This window comes from Lithobates pipiens, unplaced genomic scaffold, assembly GCF_037356315.1.
Source record: "Lithobates pipiens isolate NorthernLeopardFrog02 unplaced genomic scaffold, aLitPip1_a1.2 Scaffold_16, whole genome shotgun sequence".
NCBI lineage: Eukaryota > Metazoa > Chordata > Amphibia > Anura > Ranidae > Lithobates > Lithobates pipiens.
In genome coordinates, this window is record NW_027507748.1 from 568,884,281 (window position 1) to 568,900,137 (window position 15,857).

The 15,857-nt window shown below is 43.7% G+C and overlaps 1 protein-coding gene across 4 annotated transcripts in view; it reads right to left on the reverse strand.

The window, feature by feature from the left end:
- GALNT6 (polypeptide N-acetylgalactosaminyltransferase 6) overlaps positions 1-15,857 on the reverse strand; it is a 103,891-nt gene that overhangs the window by 36,899 nt on the left and 51,135 nt on the right. For all 4 annotated transcript variants that reach the window (XM_077483704.1, XM_077483701.1, XM_077483702.1 and 1 more), the window contains one exon: positions 3,960-4,132. In XM_077483704.1, coding sequence (XP_077339830.1) covers positions 3,960-4,132 — 173 coding nt within the window. The remainder of the gene's footprint in view (positions 1-3,959; positions 4,133-15,857) is intronic.

The window sequence follows — 15,857 nt, forward strand, 5'->3', positions numbered from 1 at the left end:
ATATATATATATATATATATATATATATATATATATATATATATATATATACATATACATATACATATACACACACACACACACATACATATATACACACACACACACATACACACATACATACACACACACACACACAAAAAAGAAAATAAAGACACAAACTTTTTTCAGTTCTCTTCATTCTTTGTGAAACAAAATTAGAAAATGGACTTCTTTGTCACAATCTAATTCAAGAAACCAAATACCTTTAATCGTCTCTGGAACACTGGCTACTTGATAACCTAGCCTTGTCAGAAAAGCCCTGGCAGGCCAGCTGGAGTAGCTAATTTTGCTACAAAATGTGAGACATTTGAATCTGTCATTAAATGTTGTGCAGCAAAAAGTACTCAAGTAATGAATGATACCTGGTTACTGCCACAGCAAGGCAGAAAAATAGGACTACACCTAGAAATTTGTCTGGGCAGAGGCAACTGCAGAAACGGAAAAAAATAAAAATAAATGGCAGAAAAAAACCAAGTGGTCTAACAAGGCTGCACTAGGGGATTTCACGTGCTGAGAATTCAGCCTTCAACCCAGGAACACTATGGGTTTGATTTACTAAAACTGGAGAGTGTATAATCTGTTGCAGCTGTGCATGGTAGCCAATCAGCTTGTAACTTCATTTTAAACTTTGACAAGAAAAAACAAAAAAAAAACTGGAAGCTAGTTTCCATGCAGAGCAGCACCAGATTTTGTACTCTCCAATTTTAGTAAATCAACCCCTTTAACTTGATGTTAAAATGGAACTTTAAGTAAAACATTAGAAAATGCTAAAATCGTCTGAGCGCAATCTTCTGCAATAAAGGATTCTTACCTGTCTGTCTGCAAACTTTCTAACAATGTACACATGTGCTGATCAGAGTATATTTTTGGCATATACTGGGGTGAATAAAAAACCCATGCATATGCATGAGTTATGTCATCCCGGCAATGCCAAATCAAGATGACTAAAGCTCCTGAACCTGGAAGATGACCATGCAAAACTGTCGTCACCATCAAGGGTGCTAAAAGACATTGCATCATTGGAGGGAAGGGCAGTTATTTCTGGTTTAAAAAGTTAAAAAAATGATTTTCATTACATATACTGTTGTTGTAATAGCCAGTCCCAGAAAAGGAAATAAGGAGAAAAAAAAACAAATGTTCAAGGAAACAGCAATGAACACTTGACAAGGCTTCCAAACTGTTTCCACTGTGCTAAAGAACAGTTTTTATTACTGTGTACCCATTTGAGACATGTCCACCAAGTTTCCACTGGATTGACATCTAGCAGCAGTTTAAGAAGTGCAGGAAATCTTATTTAACACCTGCACTGTGTCAGGACCATCCCTAAACTACCGGGCAATTAATAAACCCTTATTAAAACTAAGCGCTAATTTGTTTTTATTCCTACTCTTCTTCCTTTAGTTACTTTATATTTGCAATTTTTCCCCTTCTATGGCCATAGATAGGGCAAGGGCTAAGAAGGGGCGAGGGGTGTGCTGCGCAAGAGCACTTTTTTCTTTAAACGTCAAAGAATGAAGGAATGGCAGAAATTTAACACATGGCAACAGCATCCCAAACAACACAAACTTATTTACAAGTCATATTTAGCATTGCAAATAATTATACCGCAGGATATTGCTGAACAAGGAATACTGCTTAAATATTTGCATGGATTACCTTGGATATTCATTTCCTTGGCACATGTATCCTGTATATTTCAAGGTGAACATAAAATAGGAAGGAAAAGGAGACTTATGCCCCGTACACACGAGCGGACTTTTCGACATCCAAACTCCGACGGACTGAGTCCGGCGGACTATCCGATCGTGTGTGGGCTGCAACGGACTTTAGCGAAGCTAAAGTCTGACGGACTTTAGAAATGAAGCATGCTTTAAATTTTCCTGACGGAACTCCGCCGGACCCGGTCCCCTTTGAAAAATCCGCTCGTGTGTGTGCTACTCCGACGGACTAAAACCGACGCTAGGGCAGCTATTGGCTACTGTCTAGGAACTTCCTACGTCGAATCCAGTCGTACGTCATCACGTTCGACTCCGTCGGAGTTTGGTGTGATGGTGTGTGGTCAAGTCCGTTCGGTCGAAAAGTCCGCCAGAACTCCGTCGGAACTCCGGCGGAACTCCTTTGGAGGTCTGTCAGACTTAATCCCTCTCGTGTGTACGGGGCATTAGGGTTTGAACATTCTTCTCCTTTGTATGTTACCCTGCATCAAATGAGGACAAATTGGGGCAAACCGTATTGTATACTCTAACTCACATATGTCCAACACAAGTCCGTGGGTAAAATCTGGCTCGCCAAGCCTTGTCATGTGACTCTGGCACCTAGTTTTGCAGCCGGTACATGGCGGAACTCCATTCAGCTATCTCCAACTCTTGCCCTCTGCTCCCACTCCCAAATGTCACTTGTAAACACAAAAGCCTTCTGTGTTTACAAGGGACAGATTTGCTCTCAGCAGCTCCTGGATGTAACAGATCCCTACACGCACTCATGGCCGGGAAAAGTCAAGAGAGAGAGAAAGAATGGTCTCGACGAGGCAGAGCCGCCTACACAGGGAGGTACTAGAGCCAGGCCAGGTAGGAGAGAGTAGAGATGTGCGGAAGCTATACACAGCACACCTCTGAACTCTGCGCCCTCTGTACTTGTTAAATAAACAGCTCCAGCTTTGCAGCCAAACAAGTCCTGCCTAGTTCTTGGTTGTAATATAATATAATATCTAATCTATAATATCTAATATCTATATTCAGACTGGAGGAAGCGGTATATGACAGAAGCACTCAAGCAGAGTGTGGGACATTCTATTACATTGGTGGCAAGCAGTGAGATGCTTCCTGCAGTCTGGGACAGACAAACCTCCACCTGGATCCAAGGTCTGGATAGCAGGAGAGGAGAGGTACAGATACCAGCCCCAATGGAAGAGGAATTACGAAGGAGGTTGCTAGAGATGCGGATACAGCACAGGGGACCAGTGCCAGAGCAGGTTCTGTTAGGATGGCATGACTCTGTCCGCTGGGACTTCTGAAAGGATGCGATAGACCGTGAGCAGTGACACCAGGGAATTCTCCCCTCCTACCAGGAAAGGTACTGGTCTTAGTACGAGGTGCGAATTGTGTTTTTGGGGAGACAACCAAACAAGGAATGGAAAGCTGAGTTAACCAGGCTGGTCCAAGCGGAGATGCAGTTTGACGAGAGCTACAGAGCCCTCCGCTGGTATGTAGCCCAAGTGTGTCCATGGACAGCGGGCGACACCCCAACAGAAGGCTTTAGCTATGGTGGCCTGGTGCTGTTATTAAAGAGGCTGTCCAAGGACCCTAACTTTGGGAGAAATTTGGAGTAGCGTCTGGAAATCTTGGAATACAGAGAACGGATACTGAGGGTCTCAGGAGTTCCCTGGGCATTGAAAGATTTGGAGTTTCTAGCCAATCAGGGATGGGAGCTGGAGATTGCCTACAGATGGCTGCTAGATTCTACTCAGCAGCAGGTCTGCGTTCCTTTTGCCTGGGACTATCCAGAGGTACCAGCCAACCGTCCTAAAATCCTGGCTGAAGAGTCAGCAATGTGGCAGAGTAACAGTGTTCTTCATCCGCAGCTATGGATGCGGAGGTCTTATGGCAAATGCAGCAAGTGTTGACTGACTTTGACGATCCTGTTTCTGCACAGGATGAGCTTGGATGGAGGAATGCGTCTGTCCAGCAACTGGGTAAAGATACGGGAGATGGAGCAGCCGGCTCCTCTTCCCATTTGCAGTTCCAGCTTTGCAGCCAAACAAGTCCTGCCTAGTTCTTGGTTGTAATATGCGGCTATAATATCTAATATCTATATTCAAACTGGAGGAGGTGGTATAGGACGGAAGCACTCAAGCGGTGTGTGGGACAAATAGAACAGTCTTTCAAGTAAACTAGTTGACAATGACTATGTTGCCTTACCATCTGCACTAGCATCATCCACAAGAATGATTTCTTTTAGCAGGATTGCAGGGGATGTATGTAGAACACTGTACACTGTCCGAAGAAGAGTTGACCAGGCTTCATTATGAAATACAATAATCACACTGGTGGTAGGGAGTGCAGGGCATCGCTTGAATTTCTGCTCAATACACCTGAAAGACACAAAAGAATTGCAATGAGTAGACTGATATGATCAGAATTGCTAACTCCTATACAGTTTCTGTAGCATCCACTGTAGCAGAAGAAAGATAGTAGGCAACTAAGGAATCAAATCACAAGCTGCAGTTAGAGGACATCATCTGAAAACAGGGCAGCCTTTTTGATTTTAAGAATAGAATGCACTCCAGAGGTCTTGTTACACATTTTACTTCGTTTTATTTTCCACTACACTCACCTACCCGATCCCTATACTGACCATCGCACTGACATACCTGGATTCCTATAATGACCACTACACTGACCTACCTGTACACTACACCGACCCTTACACTGACCTACTCAATTCCTACACTAACCTACATGATTCCTACACTAATCACTACACTGACTTACTGCTCCACTACACTGACTTACCTCGTTCCTACACTGACCATTACACTGCCCTACCTGTCCATTACACTGACCTAGCTGACCACTAGACCAACCTACATGACCACTACACTGACCATTACACTGACCCGCCTGATTGCTATCCCCCCTAATCTCTCACTTTTCAGACAGAGAAAGGGACTGAGGACAGAGATTCCCGGTCCCTTTCTCTGCAGCCTCAGCTGCACTGCAAAGTGAATGAATGGGAAGTGCTCTGTGCTGAGCAGCTTACCATTCATTCACAAACTGAAGCATAGTAACTCCCCTTTCCCCCCACAGCAGCGGGAAGGAGAGGACAGAGGGAATCAGTGCTGCAGGCTCCATTACAAGGTGAATCAAGACAGGTGGCAACCCTGTCTCCTTCAGCACCAGGTCCGGTCAACTTCTCCTACCTGGGGCCTGGGAACTGAGTGCAGTGCGGTGCTTCTTCTGCAGCATGCTCCTGAACCGAGAGCCAGGGACTGGTGGTGTGCCTTCCTCTTCAGAACCGAGCTGGGCAACATGGTGTGGGACATAAAGGTCAATATTACTTTAGGTTGCAGGCGGAGTGATCTACTGCACTGCAGCTCCTGTCAATTAAATTAAAGCCCTAGCCTACCTCAGTGTACTGATACAGAAGAGGCCAGGACTTTAATTGTTGGGAGCCGCAGTGCGGTAGATCATTTCACCTGCACCCAAAAGTGGTTAAATAATCCCTATTTCTGCCCATTATTGGCCCTGAGTTGTGGACGCCCATGATCCCAGTGTCAGATTCATTTAATTGGGGGAGCAAAGGATAATGATTTGGAGTCATGGCACCCTCTGCCCTCCCTAGTGAGGCAACTGCTCTCAACTGACCCAGGCAGAGCGAATTTCTTTCCTGCAATCATAGGTTGCAGGAAACAAAAAAAATTGCTCGATTTCACTATCAACACAGATAGTGTTGATGCGGGAATCCCTCCTGCCGAGCATTGTCTTACAGTCATTAGATGTGGTGGAGGCATTTGTTTTCCTTTTTTTAGGCTGTTTTTTTTCCATTTTAACCCGATGATCCTGCCAGTAACACACTTTATGTCCTAGGATGATAAGTTCACTCATTGTATTGAATCTAAAGAGGAACAGAGTTGGCACTCTAGAATGGGAAGCATGTTCTGACTAAAGAACATCTCCGGTATTCTGTAGTCCACAGAAGCCAACAGGGTAGGGCTTATAGCTGACTGGGTGATAAGTACAGAGGAAATTGCAAGCTCAAAGCATTTCGCGCAGGATCAAAAAAGTTATTTTTTTGCTCTTAACAGATTTAAGAAATGCTTTCCGCTTTATAATTTAAAAAGGAGGAGCTTGGGAGTTAAAAAAAATAAAACAAACCTTTAAACTCACCTCAACGTTGCAGTATTGCTGTGATGTTGCAGCTGTCCCACCTCTGGGTCACAGGAGAGCATTCAAGTGCACTCTTGTGACCCGCAAAAGAAGCATCTGTCAGGGTTGGGCTCAGCCCTTCCTTCTCTGAGCTGGCCACTCAGCTGTCGGCTAATTGCCAGCTCCCATCTCTCTCCACATTCACCCAGCTGAAGGTGATCCTGCTCGTCAGTCCTACCTACTTAAGCTGTCCAGAGGAGCTCGGCCTTTGCCTTGGTCACATCACAAGAAACTATCTCCTGCGTTCCCGTTTTAAAGACTGGTTTGCCGACATCCCTTCAGGCTACAGATCCTGCTTACCGTTTCACTACTTTGATCCCTGACTCCTGGCTTGGCTGACGATCCGTTCTGGTTACTGAACTTTGGCTATGATTTGACTACATTTGTTCTTTTTACTTTTATTATTAAAAAAGTGTGATTTAACTGTACGTCTGTCTCAGTCTGATTTCATGGTTTCTGACAGCATGGCCAAAAAAAGCTTTGGCCATAAGACTGGTTTCACACTGAGGTTCTTTACAGGCGCTATAGTGCTAAAAATAGTGCATGTAAAGAGCCTCTCCTCTCACTGCAGTGTGAAAGCCTGAGTGCTTTCACACTGGAGGTGTGCGCTGGCAGGGCAACAAAAACAGTTCTGCAAGCCGCATGATTGCAGCGCTCCTAAAGCGCCTCTGCCAATTGAAATCGATGGGCAGCGCTGTCGAACCGCTGGCAGTTTTAACCCTTTTTCAGGTGCTAGCGGGGGTTAAAAGCACCCTGCTAGCAGCCGAAAACCTCCACAAAAACAGCTTCCCCAACGCCCCAGTGTGAAAGTAGCCTTAGTCTCCTAACAGACCAAAGTTTATGGTTAGATTAAAATTGATAAAAAAGAAAGAAAAGAAGAAGAAAAAGAAGAAAAAGAAAGAAAAGAAGAAAGAAGAAAAAGAAGACTAAGCGTGACTAGCTATTGGTTCTTCTTTAATTTAAACTTACTAGCGTGAACAGTCTTACTTTTGTAATATAAAACATTAAACCTCAGTTATCACTTTAGAGTAGGGATGAGCCTGCGATTCGAGTCTAACGCATGCTCCTGACTAGCATACTTTGCGCAATCACAGCGCGCTCTGCTGTGAGAGCAATGATTGGCCAAAGGCAGGGTGCCTTTGGCCAATCATGGCTCAGAGTCCACAACCCACACTATGTAAGGCCGCTTACATGACAGCCGTACATAGTTTTATGAATGAGAGCAGTAAAATTACATTTTTAAAAAGGAAAAAATTTCATTTAAACCTGCTCGCGGCTGTAACGTATTGCTGGATCCTGGCAATATAGATAAAAACAATTGAAAAAAACGGCATGGGTCATCCCCCCAGTCCATTACCAGGCCCTTTGGGCCTGGTATGGATATTAAGGGGAACCCCCACCAAAATGAAAAAAAAAAATGGCATAGGGGTCCCCCCAAAATACATACCAGACCCGTATCCAAGCATGCAAACTGGCAGGCCGCAAGAAAATGGGGGGAATGAGAGAGCGCCCCCCCTCCTGAACCGTCCCAGGCCACATGCCCTCAACATAGGGAGGATACTTTGGGGTTCCCTCCCAAAGCACCTTGTCCCCCTGTTGATGAGGACAGGTCCTCATCCCCACAACCCTTGCCGGTTGTTATGGGAGTCTGCGGGCAGGGGGCTTATCAAAATCTGGAAGCTCCCTTTAACAAGGGGACCCCCAGATCCCGGCCCTAGGTGTAAATGGGTATATGGGGTGACGTAAAAAAGATGACCCCGCCCCCTCTGACATTATGTGATGCCACATGACGTCAGAAGGGGTGGGGTCACGTGTTTACATCACCGGGTGGTCCCGCCCTCAGCTATATAACAGCTGTCAATGCAGAAAGCCTACAGTCAGCGGGAGCCTCCCATGGAAGAGGAGTTCTTTCCATTTTAATTTTTTTCGACCTTTCGGAAGGATATGCCCCTAATTGTCTACTGTCTTTTTTTTTTTACCATTTTGGCACTTTTTTTGTTTTCAAAAAGCTTTTATTGAAATGTACACAAAAAAAAACAAAAATGTCATACCAAGTCAATAACGACATCTATCGATATAGAAGCTATAACTTAGCCATAAACAAGAGAGGTATATGACATATTCTCATCTCCATGCCTATACAAATGAAACCCAAATATTTACATCTACATCAGATGAAAAGCTGTAGGCGGTGAAGGTTAAGGCCTCTTTCACACGGGGCGGATCAGTAATTATCCGCCCCGTGATGATCCGCTCGCTCAGCGGGGAATCGCTCCGTTGTCCCCGCTGAGCCGGCTGCGGACCGGGCGGTCTCCGCACACTGTGCAGGGACCGCCCTGTCAGCTCTCCGCTCTCCTCTATGGGGATCGGATGAGCACGGACCGTGTGTCCGTGTTCATCCGATCCGCTCTGCAGACGGATAGAAAAATAGGATTTTCCTCCGTCTGCAGAATCGGACTGTTGCGGAGGCGGAGGAAATCGGGTGTCTGCGGATGTTCATCCGCAGACACCCGCTATCCCATAGGGATGAATGTATGCCCGTATTTCATCCGCAAACGGATGGATGAAATACGGACATATCATACGCATGTGTGAAAGGGGCCTAAGTATGAAACAGGTCTTCCTCAAAAGAAACATATAATAAGAAAAAAAAAAGAACAAAAATAAAAAAATATATACATAAAGAACAAAACATGGTCAATCTCAAAGTCTGAATAGAAACCAAGGGTTCCATTTTAAGTCAAATGCAGGAATAGAATCCTGTAGAGTATGACAAATCTTTTCGGTTAGCATCGTATGGTCTGTGCGTGATAGGACCTGAGAAAAGGGGACAACGGGTGTCTTCCAATGTAAGGCTATTTTCCAGTGCATGGCCATGCATATTGAGTGAATCAGCCTCAGCAGCGGCCTGGGGATGTCTGGGGGGGGGGGGGGTTGGAAAAGCAGGATAATGACTGACCAGCTAACTTCTCAAGTAACCCCACCACCTCCCTCCAAGTTGGTTGAATTATTTCACATTCCCAGAATATATGTTTAAGAGTGCCTAACTGATTTCAGCCTCTAAAACAGTCGGGGGGGGGGGGGGGGTTTGAGGGGGTAGATTCTATGTAGGCATGCCGGAGTAGAATACCATTGAGTCATCAATTTAATGGCAGTCTCTCGAATTGTCAAAGATTTAGTGCTTTTACACATATTCCAGCCTATCGCACCCTCTCCCAGTTCCAGTTCCTGTTCCCATTGGGACTCATCTACCGCTTCTAAAGATTTTTAGACTATTGATATAAGACCCTTCTGTCGAGGGGAGTTAAAACATATATCTTCAAACAGGGTAGTTGGGTCCGGGGTGGGGTTGTGATAATGTACTAGGAAAAAATGTCGAATTTGTAGGAAGCGATAGTATTCATCATCTGGGTACTGATATCGGTTTTGTAGGTCTGAAAATGTGATAAATTTCGTCCCTGCTACAAAGTCACCCAACTTGATTAATTTGTGTTCAGTCCAGAGTTGGAATGCTTCTGGGTGTTTATATGCTGGGGGAAATCTAGGGTCACCAAGGTAAGAGTCCCCTAAAGATGGTGGGGAAGTCAGGTTATACTTGAGCTTGTTTTGCTGCCATAAATTTTGACAGTTTTTTTGGCGAATGTGTAGGGATACAGTGTATCCAATACCCATTCACATAGAGGGGGAAGCCAGGATCTGGGGGTCCCCTTGTTAAAGGGGGCTTCCAGATTCTGATAAGCCCCCCGCCCGCAGACCCCCACAACCACCGGGAAATGGTACACAGGCATACTAAGGACACCTCCAGGCACGATATATAGTGAAATATTAAATTTTTATTGTTTCACTTTAATCATTATTAAAATCACTGCTCCTGAAAAAAGCAGTTTTTAAAACTTTTTTTGCATTGATACATGTCCCCTGGGGCAGGACCCGGGTCCCCAAACACTTTTTATTGCAATAACATGCATATAAGTCTTTAAAACGAGCACTTTTGATTTTTCATGTTCGTGTCCCATAGACTAATGGTGTTCGCACAAATTTTTTCCTGTTCGCAAATTCTGGTGCGAACCGAACTGGGGGGTGTTCAGGTTATCCCTACTTTAGAGATTCAACATCTAAACCAAAGAAAAAAAACAAGTGCAGTAAAATATTACAGTGGAAAAATAAGGATGCTGGCATTTTCTGTGGCTGCAATGTATTTTGTGCAGAAGAGAAATGCAAGTTTAACCACAATAAAATGTGGAATGGTTTATATGTCTTTATTATTAATGCTATGTCAATTTTAAATAAAACTGGAGAAGTCCTTTAAAAGGACAATTTCAGGGAGCAAACCCAATTAGTCCTATGCCATACAGCAAACACTGCCACTTTGCTACAGCCAAAATAACCATGCCTCTGCTGGATATAGTAATGTCCTCTTTGCTTGATGTATCAACCATCAGACACAACCTTCCAAGGCCGTTTTTGAACACAATCTGTGGCCGATTCTATACTGTAAACACATCAGGCATATTGTATGTGAAGAGTGAAAGGCGTCTGCAGTGGTTGTGACAAAATAACCAACTCTCTTGCATGTTGAACAGGTATGCAAAAGGCATCACTCGATTGCCATGAACAGGGTGCAGCTGTGAACGACAGCTATACCTGGATTAATGGCTAACTATCTTTTGCATACACCGTTATTTAGGGTGGAAATAGGACCCCCCCCCCAAACTGTGGCAGCTTGTGGTGGGTTCTCCCCCACAGCAGCTGTCACTTTTGAAATTTACTTAGTCGCGTCGTTCATTTAAAGTGATCTGTGGAAGAATGAACTGCAAGTGCAGTCACCCACCAAGACAGATGGACTTATACTTTTCAGTGGACTCGAGTGTGGTGATCACTGCACTCGTAGGCCATTGACACTTCCTCCAGCCTTCTAAATGAAAGCCTGTACCTCTGTACAGACAGAGATGGAAGGACAATCTGAAGAGCCTGGCATTGCATTCGATATTATTTACACAAATAAATGTTAATTTTTTTACCCGCAAATATAAGTGCATTTAAAGCGGAGTTCCAACGACATGTTTTTTGTGTTAAAAGAAAATCCATTGATTATTATCATATTATTATTATTATTATGTTGCACTCACTATTCTTAATTGAGCTGCTATAGTTATTTTATTGAAAAACTAACCTTCTATATTTCTCCTTGTTGTGCGTTCCCATCTTGCTTGTGGGCAGGCGAAGCCCACAAGGATAATCTTCTGGGATACGGTGCTGCTGAATAACCAGAATGTACCCCCCAATCTTGCGCAAGTGTATCATGCACACCTCGCAGCACAATACAATACTGAAGGGCGGAGATGCACACCGACTCCTGGGAATCATGACACACATCTCCCAGGAGACAGTGCGCTGCTGGATATTACACACATAGCCACGGGTGGGAGAAGGTGGACAAGATAATGAAAACTGTAGAAACCTGATAACATTATTATTATTTTTCACAATTTATATAGCACCAACAGTTTACACAGCACTTTACAATGTAGAGGGGGGGGCAGCACAGTTACAGTACAATACAGAAGGGACAGGACGGCCCTGCTTGTAGAGCTTATATTCTAAACGGAAGGGGTGGTGGTAAAAAAAAAAAAAAAAAGGTAATAAATGCAGGGAATGATTTGATGGGGGTGGCTCGGGGACAGCTTCACTGAATATGTGAGTTTTCAGGGATCTCCTAAGATAACTTAAAAAAAAATTATATATATATATATATATATATATATATATATATATATATATATATATATATATATATATATATATATATATATATATATATATATATATACCCATCGCAGACACTATGGCAAATATCAAAGCTAATGAGAAGAAAAAAAAGTGGGTGGAACTCAGCTTTAACCTTTTATTGTTAAAGGTGGATTTAACAATAATAGTATAATGTTCAGCGCTAATCCATCTGATGAAAAAGATTAACGTTTAATATTTAAATGAAAATGCATGCATCTGCATGCTGATACATGAAGGTGCAACCATGTAAATGCAGTGTCGCAGAAGGACCGTAGGGAAGTCTCTATTGAGGGATTGATCCATGAGCGCCGTGTGTTAGCCGCAGCTGGAGCCTTGATATGTGTCATGGAGATGTCGGCTGTGTGTCTCTGGGTGGGAATGTTCCAGGGCTGTCAAACTGGGTAGCCGCCCACATGCTGTCTGGCCAATCAGAATGCGTTTCAAAGGCACGGCCTCGCCTTCTTCATCAGCTGATCCTCCTGTGACACTGCACGTGGCAGCTCCCACCCTCTCTAGCACTCTGCACGTGCTCCAACATTTTTCACACAAGTTTTTAGTGTGGTTTTATACTTCTATACTGAATAAATTCCTAAGCTGTTTAAAGGATTGGCTTGGTACTTCTCTCTCCTCCTCTTGCTTTCCTTTTGGAGTTAGCCTCTTAACCTGTGTTTGAGGTGCAAATGTCACTTCTTCCTCCTTGGGCCATCCAGCTCAGCCTGGAGCTCCTTTACTGTTCCTCCTTCCTAGTAGACAAGAAGAACATGCATGTCCTATGTACACATCCTAAAATGCAATGCCTGGGGCCTGGGCCTTGTCATGTAAAGGTACATGGGAGATTATTTTCCAAAAGCAACCATTAGGAACTCATCATTTTCATATTAACTGTGGGAGTCTTCCAAATAAGGCTGAAGAGATATCAGTAGGTACTGACAGCTTTTACAGTCTATTAACAAGCCCCCACCCAAATGAGGTTTGCTTTAGGCTGCATTTGCACCTTTGCAAAACATTTTTTTCCTGCATTTATTGTCACGTTGGTCTTACGACAGCATCGGGTGGCCCACTCACTTGAATGGTCTTCCCTATGTGGGCCAAAATAGCTCATGTACCTTTTTTTTGGCACTGAGTCAACCTTGTTTTGTGTTGCAAGTTTTGCTACATGACCAGACTACAACCCTTGATTGGAGTGGCATTTAAAAAAATAATGGCATTGCACTTTTTTCTGTGTTTTTTGCGGGCATCTATGCCCGCATTCCCCAGAGTGCTTAGGTTGAATGCGGCCTAAATCCTCAGTGTTGATTAAGATATGAAATTGTTGATAGAGGACCCAATTTCTATACTTGGACTTGGTGGAGTCACTGCACCAACAGATTGTCAGTGAATAAATAAGACAGACAGATGACAAAGTATTGACAAGAGCGTGTCTTATAATTAGTGACACTAACAGGACAGCTACGGTCTTGCTGTTTGTTATAGAAAATCTGTAAAACAAATGGCAATGGTTAAAAGGTTCAGTTTGTGCAGTTTCTATTAATCTGTAATTTTAACGGTTTATTCTCTTGTTGTAAAATAGGAAATTAGCATTGCATTTGCCAGGACTCGTTCAGAAAGGAATATGAAGGGTCTATGGCAGTGCATGGAGCTTGCCTTGAGCTTTTCAATCCCAGGGTTAATGGTTCTTTTACTGGCCACATACCCCAATCCTACTTCAAACAAGGGAAATGTTCCACATGAAAGCTCAGGTTCTCCTGCTGCCTTCAAGAAGAACAATGATGCTCCTTTCATTCTGTCTGCAGACCGGCTATGGAGACAGCTGTTACAGTTTGGGGATTTTTACTTCCAGTTTCTGAAAAAAAAAAAGGAAGTTGCTAAAAATGGAGTGGCTTCCCCCACGTCAAATTAAATTGGTTTGGGCGCTTTATTCTCTCATTTGCTTTATTGAAAAGCATTCTTGCAGCGGTGGGGAACTTACTTTCTCCTCCATTGTGACAGACACACCTGCCAAGGCAGGGACAGACACCCGCTGTGGAATATGAGCTTTCCCAAATCTTTCAGCTACTGGACAAAAGCTCCCACAGATACGGCAATTGTTAGCTGCGCTCTGATGACCCAGTGTAGCATGGAACTGTGCCGTTATAGGATCCAAATGAAAGCCAGGCTGTGATTTCAGTGTGATTGTGCTTACAGCAGACTGTGATGTCACGCCATGCTCCATGTACCCCTGTTTAATATGCCAGGCACAAGAAAGGAAATGCTGGGAAAGGAGAGCTGTAAGGGCAGAGGTTCAGTAGAATTACTGTACAAAATGCTGCAAGGGGTTACTGTCCCTAATTGCCGCAGAACAATAATCATAGGGATGTAAACCAGATGTGCTCAGGTGGTGCCACCAGGGCTACGTGTGGACCTTGTACCCTTCATTACTGGACTCTGGGCAAAAATGGAAATCAAACTGGAAGACTAAAAGCTGGCCATACATGGATTCAAATTTGTCTGGTTCAGCAGGGACAGGGTGAATTTAAATTAAGCTGTGGCTGTACCTGCTTGACAGAAGACAATCCTTTGCTCAACTTCTGCCAAAGACATATGCTGGGACAGCATCAGTGGCTGCTGCCAATCCGTTGCAGCCACTGATCAGTGTCAGGCACCGCTATAATATTGCAATGTCCTGGCTGAGGCTGGGAAAGGACGGGGGGGGGGGGGGGGGGGACGGGACAATTCCAGCAACTTCTTTGCATGGAAGGAAAAAAGTTTTTTTCATGCAGTCTACTGGCTGAAGAAAAAAAAAATCCATCTTTGGCCTCATGCATTGGGTATAAAAAATAAATGCTACTTTTAAATGGCATTTTAAATTGATTTTAATGTCTCTGAACCCAGCTCTCTTTTTCAGTGTCTCATACTCATTGTGGCATTTAGATGGTATTTTTTGGTAAAATACAAAGTATAAATTACCCACATAAATGCGTGCATATATGCACAAATACATTATAGTGGCTAGAACAAATGAGTATTTTTGCCAATACAATGAGTTTACATGCATACACTTCTAAACTCCATACACCTGTAAATGCACATAATTATGCACGAATACAAGTAGTTTTTTTTTTCAATCAGCTCCTGGCAGAATTATTCAGCGTAGATGGGAGAATTTTAATATGCCAGTGTGCATGCAGCCAAGCAGACTTCAGCTTGTATAAGGCCCCTTTCACACGGGGCTGTCCGTTTTTACTCCTCTGCTTGCTCAGTAGGGATCACTTCGTTGATCCCCGCTGAGCCAACGGATGACACTCTGTGCAGGAACGGACCTGTCAGATATCTGCTCTCCTCTATCTGGAGTATCGGATGATTACGGACCACCTGTCCGTTTTCATCTGATCCGCCAGATGGATGAAAAATAGGGTTTGCATCCGTCAGGATTTTGCGGATCGGCACTGGGCAGATCGGATGTCAGCTGGCATGTTGCCGCTGACATCCAACGCTCCATAGAGTTTTTTCAGCATATCTGAACGGTCTGCATGTGTGAAAGGGGCCTAAGAGCAGTGTGAACAGCAAGCTTTAACAAAGCATTTGCAGAGCTTTCAGCAAACTTTGTTGAAGTTTTTAATGGCTTTCCGCCTGCGTATAGTGAAATGATGAATTGGTGGATGTCATATGATCATCAGTGTCCGGATAATCAGTGCTGCCCATCGGTGCCGCCCGTCAGTGCTGCCCATTAGTTCCTCATCAGTGCCGCCTCATAATTATTCACCAGTAAAGGAGATAAAATTACTTATTTAATAAATTTTATAACAGAAACGAAGAAAAGTGTTTTTTTTTTCCCCCCCAAATATTGTCTTTTTTTGTTTGTTTAGCAAAAACTAAAAAAACTTACCCAGTGGTGATTAAATGCCACCAAAAGAAAGCTCTGTCATTCAAAGTGCGACAGCACTGAAAACTGAAAATTGGCCTGGGCAGGAAGGGGTTAAAGCACCATTCAGCTCCAGTTTGTAAATGTTGAACACAGATCCTAGTGGGAGTGACGATTGACACTTTATACAAAATTTCCCTAGACTTCCAGTGCAGGAAATGAATGGGATTACCATCAAGGAGATTGGTCAAAAAGGACAG